Consider the following 20839-nt stretch of genomic DNA (forward strand, 5'->3'; position numbering starts at 1 on the left):
AGAGGTTCACATACCTGGTTCACATGTTGCAATGTACAGAATAACTGCTATACTTTGCTATAATTAAAACTGCTCCCAGGAACTGAGTTGACTGAAAATGTTTGTATGTTAGCAACAGTGTTATGCCACTGCCAAACAGAAACTGGCTGTCATGAGCATGAAGTCAGTCCAAAGGAATGAAGTGGTCTGATTATCAGGCTCAAACACTGTAAGAATTTCTTTGTTAAACATCCAGCTACATTTTCTCTGGTTAGCTGTTGACCCCTGTCACATTGTGGTTTGGGTCACAGGCTACTTGATTAAAACTTGTTTCTTAATAACCATATTTTCTTTTCCATGCAGTGTTGTCAGCAGCAGCCACATTCACGCCTTGTAGTTGCTGAAGCTCAGCAGGCAGCTTTTATCATGCTGCTCTGTTGTTCTGTTACCACATTATTAAGATTTAGTGTCCTGCCAGTCTAGTGGCCAAATATCAATATTCAATGCAGGGCCATTGTTCTCAGCCTTTGGAGCAACATGCTGCATGCTTCATTGTTCTAAATCTTTAAGTTTTATTAACTGTACTCAGGCCAAATTCCTAACATCAGTTCATTGCTCCAACCATCATTAAGCCTTATATACTGTACATGATTAGAATCTAGTCACTGGCTATTTTCCTGAGTGAGGGAGATTTACTTGAACTGTTGCACAATCCTGTTTCTCTTTCACACTTTACAATCATATTGTAGCTTGAACAAACGGATGTTCCACATCTTGGCTTCGAACACTTCCTTTGGGACTCCTAAAAATAGAATACAGAGACTTAAAATGGAAACTCAACACACAGTCTCCAAACAGCTTTTACATTTAAGTGATAAAACGATTTAACACGGCCAGCCTTCAGAACAGAGGCGCAATTCTGTCAAATCACCACAAAAGACTCGAGTTCATAGGCTGTCTAAAGCTTTAATTAATTTGCTCTCTCTTGTAAAACTGCTTCGAACCTGAATTCAGCCTGGGTACAATCTTCACCCACTGCAGTACACAGTAGAGTTTGACTGGCCAGCCCAAAACTTTAAATGCAAATCAAATGCATTATTTTCACATTTATTACCACTTACACAATCTATTGCAAACCAACGGTCATTGCAGCTAGGCTCACAGATAGCACAGTATCTATTTATTTATGTCAGGCTCACACATCGGATGGACAAAACAATCTGTTTTAATAGGGAAACTAAATAATTGGGCTGCTTTAATGATGAGTCTGGTTTGAGGCTCTGCCCACTGTCAGTAACTCTCAGTTGACCCTCAAAAATTGATGGTTTTAAGGGTCGAGTGAAACCAGTTCAGAGAGTTTAAAGCTTATTGTATCATAACTCCTTCCTGGGCCCAAGTGCAGTAGGCATTACTGGGGACTGCATTGCAAAGAAACTGGCCCACATAAAACTCATTTATTTTAAAGATATAATATGTGTTTTTAGAAATGACAAGACCTTTGTTATTTTTTCAAATGTTGTCAACTATGTTCAAAACCATAGAAATCCACAAGTTTACTAAAGGAGACAGAGTGTCTCATTTGGTTGCCTGTGTGTTCAGGAGATCTAAAGGAATTTGGGGAATGAGACTAAGCGTAACATGAATTAAATTAAAACATTAACTTGTCCATGAGAATTTTTGTTTAAGACATTTCAGATTTTCATCAGCAGTGGTAGATGTGTAATGTTGGGTTTGCCACCAGCAAGTTTAACTGTGGGATAATTTGTGTTTATGGATGTTACCGGCTCAAGTGTTTATCCTCCTGAAACTGCCAGATTACTTTACTGTACAGAAGTTGCAAGCTAGCTAGCAACGGCACGCGTTGTGTTTGTCCATGTTTTTAAATCCAGGTCAACCTGTGAGTGAAGACAGCCCTCAGCAGGGTCTCTGGTTCCCTCTCTTCTTTTTTCCCCCCGTTTCTCTCGGTTAGGCTACGTTCATGAAGTAAAGTATATTTCCCCTCCAGCTCCAGTCAGCAGTCAACATTACAGAACATACACCAGACAGTGGAGGTCAGCTCTGCGATCGCTGCTACAGTCAGGGTGTTAAACAGGAGTGAAGATAAATCCACCTTTTAATCCTAAAAGTTAAAAAATAAAAGCTCTTTGCTCTCCCCTCGTTGGCAAGCCACACCAGATCTTTCAGAGCTGAATAGAGAAACCCAGAGCACCAGAAATGAGATATTACGTGTTTAAGAGACATTCAGATCAAAGTATTCAATTTTCATACACCTCGTTGGCCTTATCCCAATCTCCTCTCCAGGACCAGCCTGCATGTAGAGGTGGGCCCCCCATCATCGACATCCTCCTCTCCCCTGTCCCCCTCAAGCCCCACCATGGAGGAGCGGAGAAGGCCGGGCACCCTTTTCATCTGGCAGGAGAGAGAGCGTCAGCAGCAGCAGCAGAGAGAAAAGGCCAAGTAAGTACTTAATTACAGTCTGTATAAAGATTTTAAAATTTTAAAACCAAACTTGAGACGGTTTCAGCTGTGCTGATTTGCTCAGAAGAAATGTCAGAAGGTATTTCAGAGTTTACCGCTGGCAAGGAAGAAGCATTTGATGCCATAATAGAAAAGGGTTGAAGTGTTTGAATAGATTGTCAACACGAATGTGACTCTGTGTTTCCCTTGCCACTTGAGCGCTGTGTGAATATAAATGTGTATAGTTTGTGTTGTAAGGAGCCACTCTCTGTCAGAGGCTACTCCCTTCAGTCTGTCTCAGATCTAATTATACGCTCTCCATGTCAAAACTCTAATTTTGCAGTTTGCTGAAGTCATCCACCAAAACAGGAAGTCATGTGGCCACTGCACCACAGACAGGAAGTAGTTCGGCGTAAGTAAGGCCTGTTGAACAGATAAAATACAGTGGCAGAACAGCAGAGACTCATCACCGAGTGAATCTCTGAGTTATACTCACACCTATTTATTCTTATTCTTTATGTTTAGTTACAAACGGAGTGAAACTTGAGGGTGTGGAAAGTGTTGGCTGTGTGTAGTGAACAAATGTTGGTGTGTGTCTCCCCCTAGTGGTGGATCTCCAGAGAACAGCAACTCCCACTCAGGACTTCGGCAGCGATGTGCGGTGAGTAGTGTTCCTTATTCCTTTAGTAAACAGCTAATAACAGATAATGTGACTCCATTATTGAAAATGTGAATTTTGTCCGTTTCTTTATTAGAGTGCTGATCAGATGAGCATAGTGTCTCCTTCAGTACATCTACATCGCTCCAGCAGCGGAATAGGTACTGCACACATCTGGTTGCATATTGATACATTTTCTTGCTCCATCACTCCACAAAGAAAAAGTAAAAATCAGTATCAGAACACCTGAACCTGTAAACCACCATTGGTGGAATATCTCTCTCATCATTATTAAATTTCAGAACGATGATCAATGATCAATCTTGAGAGCTCATATTTAAACAGACTTTACAAAGTGCTTCACAATACAGGATCAAATGAAAATATCACTTGATGTAAATTAAAAGAATTAGAGAATCAATCACACATGAATCATTTCAAATTAAGTTAATAAATGCACTTCTGAATGACATTTTCCTGAACGCTGTGTACTGAAACATAATCCGTGAAAATTAACCTACTGTGTGGTTTAATTTCACCCACAGCTATCTCAATATATATGTATGCTGGTCTGAAGCGGCGTGAGGGCCACACATTCTCATTGCACATTATTAATTTATTGATACCAGTGTATGTGCTGAGAAAAGGCATCTGCATGGGTATCGTGTGTACACTTCGTTTATGTATCCAGCCCCAGGTGTTCGTTGCTGTTGTTTCCTGACAACTATACCTGTTTACACTGTCCATTTTGGACTTACTCTACTCTCATACTTCAGATCAGCTGTTGATGGAAAATTAAAATGTATGGGTGAAACTAACCAATATTACCATGGGTTAAACTGACTTTTTCTGAGCACTTGAGGAACTTTTGTCAGTGGCCAAAAGAATTATTTAAAAAAAGTTTAAAACATTTAATAACTATGCACATTTACTTGTTTTTGTTTTGCTTTTGTCTGTCACCTACTCTGACAGTAAACACACACTGGTAGTAGCTAGCTAGGTAGTTAATGAAATCCTTTTAATGGTTGGTGACAGCCTAGGTTGTAGGAAGTGAGTAAGGAATGAATGGAAATGACTTAAGAGGTGCTGGATTATTTACCCTGTGTTAACAGATGTGTATTATTAATAGATATTAACATGTTTTAAATGTTTTAAATATTGTGGTTATAGTATATATCAATATAGCACGACACTCCCAATTTTAACAGAACCTAGTCGTTATTGTGGAACTGAGATAATAAACTTTTAAGTAAAAACACCTTCACTGTCCTGCACTTTGCTCTTTTTTCCTGAATGTTAAGGTAAAGGATCGTATAATCGGTGCTGCTCAAATCAATGTTTTGAGCAGGAAAGTCCATTTTTGATTTTGTAAACAGCAGTTTGAAAAACAAACCCATCTCTTCTCAAGGTCTATGTAGATGTTCTTTCCTGAGCTTTCAGTCCCATCTTGTGTCCTCCTAACACTCCATAGCTCTGAGCAAAGCTCATCTGCTGAGGAAGGCTCAAATAACACAGATTATATTGTGAAATTTCTGTCTGGTCATGCTAACATATTTCATAAACATACAAAAAATACACTAACAAATCACATCTTTACACCTCTAAATATGTATGATAACTTAATACCTAGTTCTTAACATGGACTTAAATGTTTGTGTCAGATGTCCCATCCTGCCCGAAGACGTCCCCTCCACCTGGCCAGGCCCAGAGACCAAACAGCTTCCTGTTTCGCACCTCATCCCGCAGCAATGTCAAACCCACAGGTACACAACCAATACAACATGACGCAAGATAACACACACACCCTTCACACTTTATTTAGTGCTTAGAAATGTTCCAACACTGTTTATTTTCTTTGTGTCAGGGTCAATCTTTACTCTCGGTGAGTCTGGCAGAAGTGAGTCTCGTACTATGCTGCGTTCTCCCAAAGAGGAGAGACCAGATATCACACAACTACGCAAGGTAACCCATGACACACGGGCGTTTTTTACGTTTTACTCGTTGAAGTGTGCAGGAGCAGTTTTTTTCTTTTCTACATGCCCTCAAATGCTCCTGTGCTGTACAAAGATCATTTCTCAATCCTTTAAGTTTCTTTTAAATAAAATAACTTCTTGCACACTGTGAAAGTATCACACATTCATTTTGTCAGTGTCTCCTCCTTTGTTGACAATTTAAGATGCTTACAGCTGACATATGCTTAACATCATTATGATAATCTTGGGTTATAATAGTGTCCGTTAGTAGTCTATTAGGCTGTTTAATACGGATAAGAATAATTATCTGACACTCTCTCTGTCTCTCCCTTCAGACTCTGGAGTCTCGACTGAAGATCACTCTACCGGAGGATCTTGGAGAGGCCTTATCCAATGGCACCGTCCTCTGCCAGCTGGTCAATCAGATTCGAGCCCGCTCCGTGTCAATTATCCACATTCCCTCCCCAGCAGTGGTGAGTCTGAACTGCTGAAACCTGTCCTCTCCTCCTGTCACAGACTCAAACTGTAGTACACCAAGGGTTTTCCTGCTACAGCCTTACTTGGTTTCACCGGGTACTAAGGTTAGCTAACTTTTAGTAGATATTACTGTGTAAACAGTCTCTGGCACAAGAATTTGCTTCAGGTTAAATTTGTGATTCTTCTCATCATCTGTCACATTTCGACAGGTCTCCAAAACATCTCTTAAAGGTCCAATGTGTTGGAATTGGGAGGCTCTATTGGCAGAAATAGAATATAATATTCAGAAATATGTTTTCATTAGTGAATAATCACCTGAAACTAAGATCTATTGTGTTTTCGTTGCTTTACAATGAGCGTTTAATATATACAGAGAGGGCATGCCCTCTTCAATAGTGCACTGCCATGTTTCTACTGGAGCCCAGTAGGGAAAAACCAAACATTGCCCTTTAGTGTTATTATATATTTCTTTTTACATTCTTTTTACTTTTTCGTATTTTCAAAAAGAAAGAGTCAATAACACAGTCTCATATACAGAGAGCTTGCATAGTAGTTCCAGGAAAGCACACACAGTATTCAGCCAGTCATCAAAGCAGAATATTATTAATTAATAGTGTTGTGCATTTACAAAACAATCACGCAGCTCAACCAATTGTCTTCATGCCAATCTGCATTTCATTCGTAGGATCACAGCATTTTCTCCCTCTTTCTTACTAAAAGATGAGTTATCCGAACTAAAGTAACAACATCTTATTTAAGTGTTCACCATAGGAGAGGAGGAGGTTTATTCAGTTAGTTGATAGCTACATCCCCACTGCTAGCTGCCACTAAATCCTACACACTGGACCTTTAAGTGGCTACTTCAAGACGATCTTGGGAACTTTGTTTAAGTAATGTTGTACATAGTGTAAATTCTTCAATGAAAGCTAGAATAGAGGGAAAATTGAGTAATTTGAGTACAAAAACTAATGAGTCATCCACACAAATGATTAATTTGAGAGGAAGCAGTTGGTAATTTGAGAGCTTAAGTCTAGAGAACATAGCATTGCACTAATCGATTAATTACAAGATGATCATCTGACAACACATCACAGTGTCCAACAAAAGAAGCTACAAATGCAAAGTGCAGGAATAATGTATTTATTCACTGAATTGTGGTGTCAGTTTGACAGAATTTGACTGAAGATGAGACAATGTCCACAGCAGCCAAAGTTTAGTGCCTCTTTAGCTAACACACTGACTGCAAATTGTTTATGTCATTGTTAGTGTAACAGCCATAAACTGGCATGAAGTAAAACAATTCTGGAGTTCAAACCTTGTAAAGGATGGATACAACTGGGACTAACAAAATCCTTTTCAGTCTGAATAAATTAGATTTACCGAAGTGAACACCACAAGGAGTCGTTAAGTATTGACTACAAGTCAAACTGACAGGAAAATCTGTTTAGAGCGCTGGCATGTTTTAATAAAAATAGTACTGCAAATATTGTATTTATTCACTCTTTTATGTCACTTCTAATTCACGGGGTGTTGCTGCACTGTTCACTTCCTATCAGCAATCTCAACCCTCCTACATACAGTTTGTTTCACATGAGAAGCCTACCAGCAAAATAAAGACAAAGGAAACATGGAGACTTTTTACCATAGTATCATAAAATACATTTCTCTCTGTGGTTGAGCCATATGAGAAGTCAAAGCATCCTTATCCCAACTAATGAACAATGTTTATACACAGCAGTGTTTCACTTCAACATTATGTCAACTAAATGAGGTTGCCTGATATTATTTTCAGCCAAAGCTGAGCTCAGCAAAATGTCGACTCAACGTGGAGAACTTCATCGCTGCATGTCGGAAGCTGGGAGTACCTGAGGTAAAGCCTGATTATGATTCTCACTGACTTCCTGTCCTTTCAGTACAACCTTGATATGTCTGAATTTAATATTGTTTCTTAAAAGCCTCTCAACAATGCGAAGTAGTTAGTAAAAATAGAATTTTCCATGTGCTTTAAGCTCAGTTGTGTTGCTACATTGTTCCTGTCAGGGTTGGACTGATGATGGTGTTCAAAGGCCTTTTGTCCTAAATTGAATGACATCTTTAAGAAAAATATCTGGTCCATACATCAGTCCAACTCTAACTCTGCTGTTTGTAATGTTACTCTCTGTTTTGTCCTCTCGTCTCCTAGTTTTAACAATTTAACTACTTGTATTTTCCTCCTGTGTGTGTGGGCCCAGATGGATGTGTGTGTGTGCTCTGATGTGCTTCTGTGTAAGCTGCCCGCTGTGCTACGCTGTGTGACGGCCCTGCTGGCCGTGGTGGGGGAGACGGTGGAGGAGCCGCCCTCCTTCCACTCCTCACCTTCATCGCCATCGTCCTCCTCCTCGCTGCTGTCCACAGACTTCCTGCTCTTCTACTGTGCAGCCATGGCCCTGCTCTACGTCCTCTACTGCTACCTGCTCACATAGAGGAGCAACACACAGTACCTATATTCACATGACTAACTGAACACACACACTCTGTCACAGCTGTAGAGTTTTTAAACCCAGTTTCAGTGTGTATACCCTCCATGGCTGTAGACACATGAGTGTGTGTGTTGACTCTCCATAGCTGCACTGGTTGGATGTTAGAGCCATATAGAGCATACAGCCGAGCACCTTTTTAAGAAAACAAACAAAATACACTACAGCTCTTCATTTAGACACTTAGAACAATAGAAAGCACTACACTGAAGGACAGATACTGTATGAGAGCAGTCAAACAGGGAGTTGCCTTAGCCTAGTTTAGCCTTCACTCTATAATGCACAGCATATTTAATTGTCAGAGGCAGAGCTGCTCCACACGGACAAACACTCTAATTAGTTGGGACATGAATGGGCAGAGCAAAGGTACAACACCCTCAGATGAGTACCAATGACATACAATACCTTGGGTGTATACTTGTTTTCTACCTGTGCAGACAAACAGCTGTGATGCATGCGTCATTGTGTGTACGCATAAGATTCACATTGTAGCCACTAGAGAGCAGATCAGGGCCCAATCATCACTGGCTCATTCTTGAATAACTTCCTTGAGAATGTTTTATTTAGCGTATTGTAAATCGAGCTCAACTGTGAGGTTCTGGAGGTGGAAATCCTGTACATATTCAGACTCTAGGATGTTGATCATAAGCCATATTGTCCTAATCACCTAAGATGTACTCTGGGGGTGTTTTTCCGTCTGTATTAAGAGAAACATTTGTTTTATTGGTGATGTCATTGATAGGCACACTACCTACAATCGGAAAGTGTAACAGCGACATCTGAACCTGCAAAAGTTTTGTTGGTTATTGAGTAACTGCTGCCATGAGTGGGTTGTTTACATAACATTGACTACAGAGTGACCATGATTTGTTTTTCTGACGTGCTGCCTTGGTTTTTCCAGAGAAACAAGTGTTCAAAGGGGTGACAATGACTATAAGTCAGACTGTTTGCTTATGTCGTACACAGTCTTGTACCTTTGCCCTTTTTTACATTCCTGAAATCTTTGTTTTTGATTTAAGTCAAACATTTCATGTTCATGTTTCATCTTGTAGTTGGTTGGCTTGGTTTCCTGGCTAAAAACTCTATAGAAACATCAGTTGAGTGAATGAATGGGGGAAATCGCTTCCAGAACCAGAGCCATTCAAAAAGTGGCCGATCACTGTTGAGCTCTGTGTAAGTAAATTTGGTGACACTGCGCTGTTGTTGTTTAGACCACTGGCACTAAACTCTGAACAGACAACATTGGATAAAAGCTCACAGAGTCTGCTGGTAACCTGACTTACCAATTGGATTCTCCATGTGTAGTTGTTGATGCCTGAGGATGTGCACAACAGATGCTCTAAATGCAGGATGTGCAGGGTAGCCATCATGTGCTTTTGAGGGCATAGTTAAACTTGAGGCTGATTTATCTGTGAGGGGGTTTTTTTTTTTTTGGAATTACTTTTGGGCCACTGAAAAGGGAAATACAACAAGCAGTAAATACAGCATTTGTCATATTATATTTCCTAAGGATTGTAATCATTAATTATTAGTCCAAAATTCACTCCCTTTGTATGTCTGTTTTGGTCTCCACCAACTCCTGAGATAGTTCAATACTCAAGATACATAGGAGAAACGAAGGTAAACGGCAAAATTATTACCCAAACTGGGAAACGGTGATACAAGTCAGGTCAGCAGACAGGTTCAGCAGCTTACCTAAACAGTGACGTTCCTATTTATTATGAAACACTGTCAGCTGGTTTGGTTTATCTCTCAGCATCACTCAGCCAGAGACACTGTAGTTCTTTAGCTCTGCTCACCAAGTTTTAACTTGATTGATTTTTGGTGCGTTCAGAGCAGCTCAACCTCTGAGAATTATTCAAACCGCAGTCTGTTTATTGAGAGAGAAGCTGTTCAAGTAACCTGAGACTGAACTGTGAATGTGATTTTTAGCCTTGAGACAGATGCAAGTTAATGAAAGTGGAAGCTGGATGTTGCTTAATGTTATGTCTGACACTACAATGTGACAGTGAGACAAATGATACAGTGCCTCTTACTGATTATCGACTAAGACCAGACCATTTATGTCTGCTATGTTAACTGTGAGCAGCAGGGGGCGATGTTGCTGCATTAATCCCACTCCAAACTGACGGTACAAACCCCTCCAGGAGGTTGTGTGTGTGTGTAAAGTCTTTGTTGTTGTTGACACTGGTCCCTTGGACCAGCTGTCTTCATGTTTGTATAAATGTAAACAGGTTATTAAATTATTGCTTTTTTTTATTTATTTTAAATCTGTTTTGTTTTTCTGTTTTATTGTTTTTGAGGTGAGACAGCAGAGGCTTCACCGGGGTTAGTTCATCCTCTTATAAAAGCTTTGTGAAATCAGTGTGTGTGCTTTGAATCACACACACAGGTAAAATAGATTAAATCAATACTCAATTATTCGCGGTTAAAATAACATTGATTCTTTAAAAGTTTTCTTCTTCATTGGATTGGTAAATAATTGATTCCCTCGAGGCTACGCATTGAACTGAGCATCAGACGGCCTCTGCTGTTTCTACCACACGCTGTTTCTGGCTCACTAGTCGCAGACGCTGACCTTCTATGAGCAAACACAGATTGGAATCCAATTGTAATGCCCATTTCACTGATGTTAGGTTTCAAAACTAACATCAAGGGAAATATTCTTGGGATTGTGCTGCTAAAGCCCTTGAAACCTTCTTATCAAGGCCCCTGAACCAACATTTAAATTGTAATGGCACCCGAAAAACATTCTTCTGAGACCGTAATTAATGAATTAAAAGCCTAAAGGTAATGTCAGGGGAAAATTAAATGAAGAACATTTTTAGACTTTTTATCCACCCATGCGATTGTGGTAAGGAAAAAAACATCATAATATCAGAGGTAAATAGTACTGACACTATTTGTTGGTCTAGCCTTACTCTAATTTAGCTTAGCAGGGTAAATTCTCTTATCAATATGCAGCCCCAAATAGTTCAATATTAGATAAATAACAATGAAAGAAATTTTATGAATACATTGTGTAGGAAATCAATCCACAATTAAACAAATTATATAAGCTTATACATTTTATTCATTTTTTGTCATAGAAACTAACTTCCAAATTCCCTTTTATTCTCTCTCTTTTATTTAATGATCATGTTATGATTTATAATCCCACTTCCATGTCAAAGTTTATCTCCTGATGCTTTTATAATATTAGGACAGGGGTGTTATCTCCAGTTGGCACACCCTGCCTCTCAAACAAGCCCAGTGACTGTTCAAAAAATTAGTCGGTTAGCGCCTGTTAGCTTGAGCAATGGTGCTAAAGTGTTTCTAAATCAACCAGCCAGCAAATAGATGCACAACATGGACACAGTTACTTACTGCTCCTTTTATTTAGCTTAGCATACCACACATGCTTCCTATCCTTTTAATTAGAACTAGATAATGAACCCAAGGTTGGCGCCCATTCAGTCCAATTAGAATTGCTCACCTGTGAAATGCAGCAAAAAAACCCCAAATAATTTCCTGGTTTACTTCCTTGTTGTGTGGTGTAAAAGATTTACACAGTAGAGTTTCTCCCGCCTAGCCCACAGATTTTACATTGTGATGATGTCACAGATTTGAAATCATTTGCTCGACTCGACGGGAACTTTCCGCTGCAATACTACCAGTGGGAACTAGGCAAATTTGGTAGCATGACTGAGCAATACCCTCGAATCCATGTCTATGATCATTCATGGCTTGGATTGCTACAGTGATAGCTTGCTACTGTTGGTACGGAACATTAAAACCCTGCAGAAATGACCCAGCCAGTGCTGTCGCTAACACCAGTTTTTCTCTTTGATTTTCAGTAGCAATGCAGGTGATGAATCAGCTAGCTAGTTAGCCAGCTCGTTTAGAAGCATGTGCAGCTATGTTGAGCTTAGTAAGGCTCTTGTTGGTTTATTTAGAATGACTCTAGCATTATTGTTGCTCTAGCTAACAAAAGCTTACTAGCTAAAAGAGCAGGCATTGTCGACACCCCTGTCAGTAAAGTGACATGAAATAAAAGTGGGGAAATAAATAAATAATTTAAATACATTTCTACAATGTAGTAAAAATCTACTCAAGTAAATATGTTGATATGAAAAGAAGAAATATGACAGAAATGTAGTTAGAATAATTCATTATTGGTTCAGGTTTATTTTAAACAATGTATTCATGATTATTTCATAACATCTTTCACTATTTATTGAAACATAAGCTTCTTGGGTTCTGAATAAAAACAAGCCATTCTGTTGGTATACAACACAATGTTCATCTGCTGCACCATCTATTTCATGTCCACGTCTCTGCTGATGTCTGGAGCTCAGATTGTCCGCTGTACAAACCTCCCCTTCCATGGCTGATATTTTTTATAAGCCTGCTGTTAAAATCAAAATTTATACTGTTTCAATTCAAATGTATATTTTATAAATGAAACTGGATAAGCAACACACAGTAATTGATTCACTGGCTTAGACCAAGCTATATTCTTAAATATGCTAGCGGAACAGAAATACTGTTGTATTTTATATTTATATGATACCCTTGTATTATTAAGAATCCGTTTTGAGTTTATATAAATCTATATGTAAAGTTCTTTTTCCTCCCGCTGTAAAGAAATTATTAAAAACAAACTTTGACCATGTGCTGTTTGTCTGCTTGCTTGCTTTCTTGCTTTTGCTTCATCTGCCAAAAACTCTGACTGTAATCAGGATATCTGCAGCTGCTTTGGTCTTGCTTTGACCAAAAAAAAAAACAACAACTCAAAGTTCACTTACTAGTGTTCGTAGAATGAGGTGTACTCAGTTGTCAACATGTGACCTTAGTATGAAAGTACACATTTTCAAACTGTTTTCAAATCTTACTGCTTGACCATGTTCAGACAAGTCAGATTTTAATTGGGTTAGTCTGTTGATATTCTATTTTTCTTAGAATAAAACCCATGTGCAGAGCCAAACAACAATGAATGTATCCTATTAAAAAGTGTTGTCCCGCTGCCAGAAGTACTCACTTTGATTAATCCACTGCTGAAAATGGTCCCCAGTAATTTCGACTGCTGTAATGTCCAGCTGTTTTTAGGAAAGTAGCCCCTTTTTTCAAGAAATGAAACTAAATTTGTGAGTTTATAACAATTCATGTATTTAGGAATCCAATGGAATACAATTTGGTCATTACTGCCCACTATAGACTCCCTTCAGGATTTCTGCTTCATGACTTTAGGACAAGAGTCATTCCATACCAACTAACCTCAGTTCTCCCAGTTCATGTCGTGAATTTTCTTAAAAATGAAATCAAATAAAACCTGCAAAATCCTCTAGCTGTACTTTTTTTTAAGTATGGAGTAATTATTGGGTAGTTTGGCCCTCAGAGCTACATTATATGATAACAAAAAAATAATAATAATCATTCTTTGTATGTGTAATCTGACCCTAATTTTCTCTCTGGATTGACGTAAAAATTTGTCCTGAACTTCCAAGAAACCCTGAGGATACTTTGCCACATACATGAATTTAAAAAGTTTGTGCAGAATGTTAACATGAAGTTAATAACAATTAATCATTTTGTAACCACAGCATTTTGTCAGTTCCCATGAATTTAAGGGAATTGGATTTAGAAAAGAAAGCAAGGATGAGGCCAAAGTGGCTGGCTTGGCTAACTTCCAAACAGTTCCAAATTAGTCTGTTCTTCATTGCTCAGGGCCACAGTGAGGGAACAGTTCACCTAAAAAAGTTTTTAAAAATCCCACTATTGCCTCCCCCTCCATACTGATGAAAAGTCTTCTGGATTGCTTTTTTTGGGGGGGGGTGAACTTTTCCTTTAAGAAAATGGAATTTGTTGACGCTAAGAAAAAAAGATCTCAGTAATTCTTTAAACACTCAATATTTAGCAGTAACTGAGTGCGCATCTGTCTGGTCAGTACAGGACTGATGTGACATTACCGGCTTGGCTCCATCATGTTGGTTCTGAAGTGGTTTTTAAGTGACTTTCGTAAAACATTCAAACTGAAGAAAACGTGTTGAAGTAGTGAGCAGGTGTGCAGATATCCTGATGCGAATCACTTTGCCCTGTGCTTTAACCTCCTCAAAAAGCTCCCATGTGCTTTCCAAACAGCAGGTGTACCAGCGTAAATTCCAGCTAAGCCAAGGTCAGAGAAGAGGCAGAAATCCGCCTGTAGGTTTATACTGCGCCGTTCACCAGGAGGAGACAGTTGCTGTCGCCTTTTCTGATTTCCCTCTCTGCATCACTTCAATCCGCCTGCTGCTCACACGCACCACCGGAGCTTTGAGCGTGGATTGTCTGCACTTCATGTGTATAGTCAGACTCTGAGGTCCACCAATTAATCAGGCAATCACTAGAAAGTCAGCAGCACTGATTATGTAGATTGAATCATTTCTCAGACGGACCAAGAAATGTCAGTTTTTGTGGATGAGTGAGTTCCTCTGGGAGTCCTTTGATGGGCCACTGATGAAGGGTCATCCAGGGAGGGGGGCAAACTTGAAATCCATCCAAGGTCATTTTAAAGTCTGAGATTTGATGCAACAGCTACCAGGATAGACATTCAAGAACATGCAGTCATAGCTGATCCAGGTAGAGCTACTAAATCTCTTACCCCGGCCCCCCCATGTATTTGTGCATTATTGTTGATGTGGAATCTACAGTACGTACAGCTTGGGGCTCTTTAACTGTGCAAGAATGTCACATCAGCAGGTAATAACCAGTCTATCTAAACACCAAATAAGAATGGATCGAAACACTCACACCAAAGATGATCATTAAAGAGTAATGATTGAGCAAATTGGATTCGACGGCTACACACACATATGCTCAGAAGCTGGACTGGTACATCAGAGACTGTTTGAGCGTGTACCACTACAAACCATACAGCACACCTGATCCACACACTGTCACACAGGTTCCATTTAAGGCCCACTCGCCGGAAATGTTGGCTGGCTCCTCAAAAAATGTTTGGCTTTCAGGAGATGAATTTCTAAAAAGTGATATAAGCGCCACGGTAAGGTTAACATTCGTGGTTTGGACTGATTTGGTCGACGAATTTTAGTTCAGACGTTCATGTTCCCCTCAGGATAAACAAACCGAATGAGACAGTCTCACCCTAATGCTGATGCCTCGATTTGACCAGCATAAACAAACAAGACCATCAGCGAGAAGATATAGTTCATATAGTTGTTCTTGGTGCCTATCACCAGGTCCAATTCCAACTTATCCGGGTTGATCATAAAATAAATGGATGAACTGAGGATTGTCAAACCTGAAGGGGAACAAGCTGCTCTGTAGTCTGGTGTCTACTATTTTTTTCTCGTCATCTTTTGTCCACAGGGCTGCCAGAATCAACAAACACTGAAAGTTCTCTGTGGTAGCTTTAACATGAATGCTCCAAAGCAGGAGGGGGCCCAAGAACAAACACTTATTGTGTTCAGATGCAAAATGGTCCAATCAGGAAGCCCCTAGAGACTTCAGTGCAAGTGAGAAGTGAGAAAAGAAAATTCTAGTGACCCATTTAAAATAATATGTGAATAATCTTCTAGTTTTTTTTTAATTGCCTCTCAGGGCCTCCACAGAACAAGGATCCTGAGTTGACTGACTTGCTGCGCGGTGTCACTCTGCCTGATGTAATCAGATTATTTAAAGCAAAAATCAAAGCAGCATCAAAGCGATTCATATTATACATTTCATGAATTTGTTGTATGTCTGTTTTTTGTTTTTTTTTACAAAAAACATCTGCCGGGACAAATCAAACTTTAATGGCGGTCCCACTTTGGGCAGCCCTGCTCTATAACAATCAGCTCAGATGACAGGTGACATAAAAAACACTGATTGGTCAAAACCAATAATGGAATGCCGTCCTACACCTGAAAAATAAAAACCTAGGAATAGATACAGCTGTAGCTCCTATCTAAAACCCTCTCCACTCCTTTATTTCTATATATCTTCATTAGATGATGTTACTATTCTCAAGATGTCGCTGAATTTCTGATTTCCCCAAGGGAATCACCATAACTCATTACATGTAATCACAGCCTGCTTGTCCTGTTGCCTGCAAGGTTCCATCAATTAAGGTACACGTGAGTTCCTGGACTGTTTGGATCGCGTCATTCCTGTGTCACATCTTGTGTCTTGGAGCGTGTGACCAGCTGTGACTGATCAGTCACGTGGTGTGAAGACCACATCGACTGTGAAACTCCTGAATACTAGACAGAAGGTTGTGAGGGCCGGGCCATTAGTGACATCACTGGAGATTTTTCAGATCACATGCAACTTCCTCTGGAGCCACAAAAAAAGCCTTTACACTCCTTTTTTTAACATATGCAGTAGAACTCCCCACCACATGTGAACACACTTTCATGTGGAAATTGTTGCAGTGACCCTTCAAAACTTGATTTTGACTCAAGGCCACATGTTAGGATGACAGTGCAGGAACCACTGTTGAAATTTGGCCTAATTCTTTACCAAATTTTCAAATGATGAAATGACCATAAGCAAGCTTGAATACAGTGAACCTGAGGGTTTTGGTCCCCTGGCCGTGTTCTCATTCTATAGCCTATGGTACAGTTTTTTAAGAACAGAAGATAAAATATGTGTTGTGATAAAGACCAATGAAATAACTAGTTTTATGATGTAGCCATGCAAGTGTTTCCATATTAATATGGAGGAGGTAGCTGGAGGAGGGGTGTGTGGCCTTTTCCTGTACATTCTCTGAAGTGAAAGCCATGCTGACAACCAATTTCACATTTTGGCAGTTTACAGGTACACATTACAAAAAAATGTGCCCTGTTCTGTCCAAAAATAATCTCAACATCCTTTATTCTATGTTCCCCTCTCCACCCCATGATGAAACACTGCTCTGTTAGACAGGACAGTGATGAGTAAGTTTTAACCAGGCCATAATTTCTTTTATTACACACGAAAAACAGCATTTTGTGGAGTCGTGCTCACAGGTTGAGTCACTATTTGGTGGATACCTGGAGCTCTGTCTCTAAAGTTCAATATTATAGACCTTTTCTCCACAGTTCCAGCTGTTAGCTAACAGGTGTGAGGTGCTGGGTGTTATGAAGTGTGCAGAGGAGGGATACATGCGGCAGGGACACTGAGGCCGAGGGCGTGGGATGGTTCAGCGCAGCAGAGACACAGAGCAGGACAGCAGCGATGTGTTAAAGCTCTACGCTGACGACGCTTTGTTTTTATCACTTCAATAATCCCATGTGCTGCAGCGTGGGAGTGGTTGTGTGTGGTACTAACAGAGTTTAGATGTAACATAGTTGGTAGCAGAAACTTGGAACATTTTTACATATGATGTCCATTGGTAGCGACATGTTTTCAGTAATTTTCAGTACTTCAGTACAATTTTGAAGTACGTTTGATGACCAGCTTCCAGCATTGAGACGCTGTAGGCACATTATATATCAGATACTTTAAGACTTTGACCCTAGTAATAGTTCTAACACACTATCTTTACTTGTACTCAAGTATGACATTGTAACACTGCATATTGTATGACATGAGTATCACTGTTTTGCCATGCTGTACTGTAAACTGATCAGGTTTTTACTGACGCCATTGGTGAATTTCATGAAAGGAAATCATTCATCAGGATTTTTTCTGTTGTCAGAGCAACGACCTTGTATGCCCATTTGTTCAGTCAGCTGTATCAAGGCCTTTCAAAAACATAAAGAAACACCATTAACAAGCGGTGAACTCTGTGAACAGGACAGCATGGAGATGAACCAATGAACTGACCAGGCAGATACATTGTCCAGTTCTGTATGTCAGGATATAGGATATGGGTATAGGTCGCTGGATGAGTACCAAGAAATTGCAGGGCAGGCAGCAGACTGGAAGAAATGCCAGTGTGGGTGGTAGTGGAGGTTTATTTTTTCTTTCTTTCATCAGCCTTCAATAACTTTAAATAAATAACCGCAAATAGGCTGGTAGGACCTAAACTTTGCCGTAATTCAATTTCATTTTTTGTGCGAATAATCCAGCCTGGTGGCAGACTGAAGTGCATAGTTAAAAGAGAGGTTTATCAGGAACGAATACATACGTGGACGGTGTCATTTCTCTACAGACATCAGGATTTAAAGTTATAGCAAGAAGGTTGTTAGACATATAACCAAGCTTAGATTGAATGAATGAGCAGCTCTGGACTCCAGAACAACAGTCATGACATTTTGATAAGAAGTTTTCATTTAAACATTCAAATATATGAAACGTTGCATTATTATGTCTTATATTATACAAATTGTGTTTAACTAATACAATGAAGTGTACTTACATTTGGGTGAGTGTCATCAATTGTGGATGACTTACATAAATTAGATTGTTCAGCACAGTTTAATCTCACAGCTCTACATGTTGGTAGGTTTATTACACAGTTGACAGTTCTTTGAGGTGGTTACTCAGATATTCAAATAGCTAACATACAGACCCACAGACTTCATTAACGGTTTGAATGACAGAAAGGCTTTATTATGAGTCAGATCAGAGTTTTTTTTTCCATTAAACATTCAAACATGTCCAGATACTTTTTCTATTTTACAGCAAGTGAGTTTGTGGTTGTTTTTCATTTCGATGCGCCTGGTTTCCCGTCTCAAAAGAAAGTCTGATTTAATGGCTTTTTATTTCAGGCCTGGAGGCAATAAACACTCGAACATTTGACAGGGTGTGTGGATGTTTCCGATATCTACTGTATGAGACTGAAATGACACGTTCGCTACAGAATGTCATTGAGTATGTATTATAAATGTGTTAACTCTTTCGCCACCAAGTTGGCCTTTTAGAAGACAAAATATGACAAAATCACAGCGGAATAAAAAAGAACTAACATCATTCATTCAATAAGTTTCAAAGTCCTGAACAACATGTATGTGCTTAAAGTACGTGTCAAATCACTCTGACGGCATTTCTGAATCTGTGGTGGACGTGGTGGGGACATATTTTATCGATACGAATAGTTTTGAAAACTACCACCTGGAGGCACTGTTTAGCTCAGTTGGTAGAGCGGGTGTCCCATGTACAGAGGCTTTGTCCTCGCTGCAGCGGCCCTGGGTTCTCTCATCCTGTTTTCTGTCATGCCTTCAACTGTACTGTCATTAAAGCCATACAAAAAGGCCAAAAAAAATTAAAAGAAAAAAAAGAAAACTACCAGGTGATGGCATGGAAAGGAATTTTTTTTTCATCCTAAAGTGCACGAAGTGTTTTTAGTATAATCCATCTAGAGCTCTCATCATCTTTGTTAATACAACACAAACCTGACAACCCAACAACCGATGGCTGAGGTCATCTAAACAGGTCACAGGTTATTGAACAGAGTTAAAGGACTGGTTTCCAATCTGCAAATTTCACACATTTGTTTTCTTTTTGAGAGTTTATCTACGTTCAGATGCACAAGAGGGTCCAAAACTCTGAGACCACCAGCCAAATGCTTCTCTTCTGTTTGTGTCGAATGTAATAATACGCCTTCATTACACGCCTACATTACACTTCATGATAACAGTTTGAGTGAAATGATGACTCTGAAAACTGTCTGAATATCACCGAATTTGGAGTTTGACATTTAGCAAACAGGTTTGACATTAAATTTGTCACAACTTTGTAGGGAAAGTTTCACCACTAAGGTACAGGCAGGATGCACATTATTTCTTGTCTTTTTTTTTTTTTCTTTTTTAAAACATGTATTATTTTGGTATAAAAGTTCAATTACCAACTAGTGACTAACACACAGAAAACCTGGAGCCAGGAAGACTCATTCCACCAGAGCAGTAGTGGTTGTGCCATGTACTGTATGTATGTACCAACCAACAGACACAGGTGAAAACAGGACCTCCTTGGCAGAAGTAATAACAACTTGGAAGCAACATGGTACATACAGACAGTTCACAGATGGCCGGATGTGGATATCAGAGGAGTCAACAGAGGCCGTACAGTAAAAATGTTGTACATATTGCAGCCATGCTAACGACACAGCTTCTAAAAGCTCACAAACTAACATATGCTCCTTGTTCTGTAGACATATTGTAGTGTAGAAACTACAAACTGTTGTTTTTAAGGGAGTCCCACACTGGAACACTAATGCTGTATTGGGCTAAAACTTAGAGCTTGCTGATTATTATTCAAGCTGCCAGTAACAGGGACAATATTCAATGTAGCTATACAAAAGTCAGTCAGAAACACATGTATGTATAACTCCTTTCTTCCTCCCTTCCCAGGAGTCATTGTGTTCCCCTCAACTCATCATGGAGGATGAGGGACTGTGTCGACTGGCCCAGACCGTCCAGGTGTTGGTCGGCCTGGCTGATGGCTCCCAGAGGGCCCTGAAACAGGAAACGTTAGGGACCACTGGCTCCACACAATGCTAGCTGCATCTGCAGAGATTTAACAGTATCATACCCAAGAGATTCTTTTCAGGACCACTGTTTGTTTTTTAACCTGCTTATGGTAACAATAAAAAGAGTTATGTAATTGACTTCAGAGCCGTGCTGTGTCTGTTTTTAAGTCTCACACATTTTGAATTACTAAAGTTAAAGAAACAGTTCACCAAACGCTTCCTAACAAGAGCAGTGACATTAATATCATGTTTGTGTGAAAAGCACAGCCTGGAGCCAGGATGTGGTTAGCCTGGCTTATCATAAGGACTTGAAGCAGGGGAGACAGAAATACACCCACCAACACCTCCAAATGTCCCTGACTAACATGTATCTTGTCTGTGGGTTGGGAGTGAGTTACGGCCCTGAGCCAGGTGTGTAAGTATCTCT

The 20839-nt window shown here is 39.7% G+C and overlaps 1 protein-coding gene across 2 annotated transcripts in view; it reads left to right on the forward strand.

The window, feature by feature from the left end:
* lrch4 (leucine-rich repeats and calponin homology (CH) domain containing 4) overlaps nucleotides 1-20551 on the forward strand; it is a 62241-nt gene extending 41690 nt beyond the window's left edge. Inside the window, exons 10-18 of one of the 2 annotated variants that reach the window (XM_030430135.1) lie at nucleotides 2281-2436; nucleotides 2780-2848; nucleotides 3043-3097; nucleotides 3192-3255; nucleotides 4756-4857; nucleotides 4959-5056; nucleotides 5403-5540; nucleotides 7337-7414; nucleotides 20294-20551. In XM_030430135.1, coding sequence (XP_030285995.1) covers nucleotides 2281-2436; nucleotides 2780-2848; nucleotides 3043-3097; nucleotides 3192-3255; nucleotides 4756-4857; nucleotides 4959-5056; nucleotides 5403-5540; nucleotides 7337-7414; nucleotides 20294-20443 — 910 coding nt within the window. In that variant the 3' untranslated portion in view covers nucleotides 20444-20551. Of the gene's footprint in view, nucleotides 1-2280; nucleotides 2437-2779; nucleotides 2849-3042; nucleotides 3098-3191; nucleotides 3256-4755; nucleotides 4858-4958; nucleotides 5057-5402; nucleotides 5541-7336; nucleotides 7415-7775; nucleotides 12716-20293 lie in introns of those variants that run through there. The other variant, XM_030430134.1, reaches the window with a different exon arrangement.
* Nucleotides 20552-20839: the final 288 nt, after the last annotated feature.

This window comes from Sparus aurata, chromosome 10 (assembly GCF_900880675.1).
Source record: "Sparus aurata chromosome 10, fSpaAur1.1, whole genome shotgun sequence".
Classification (NCBI taxonomy): Eukaryota; Metazoa; Chordata; class Actinopteri; order Spariformes; family Sparidae; genus Sparus; species Sparus aurata.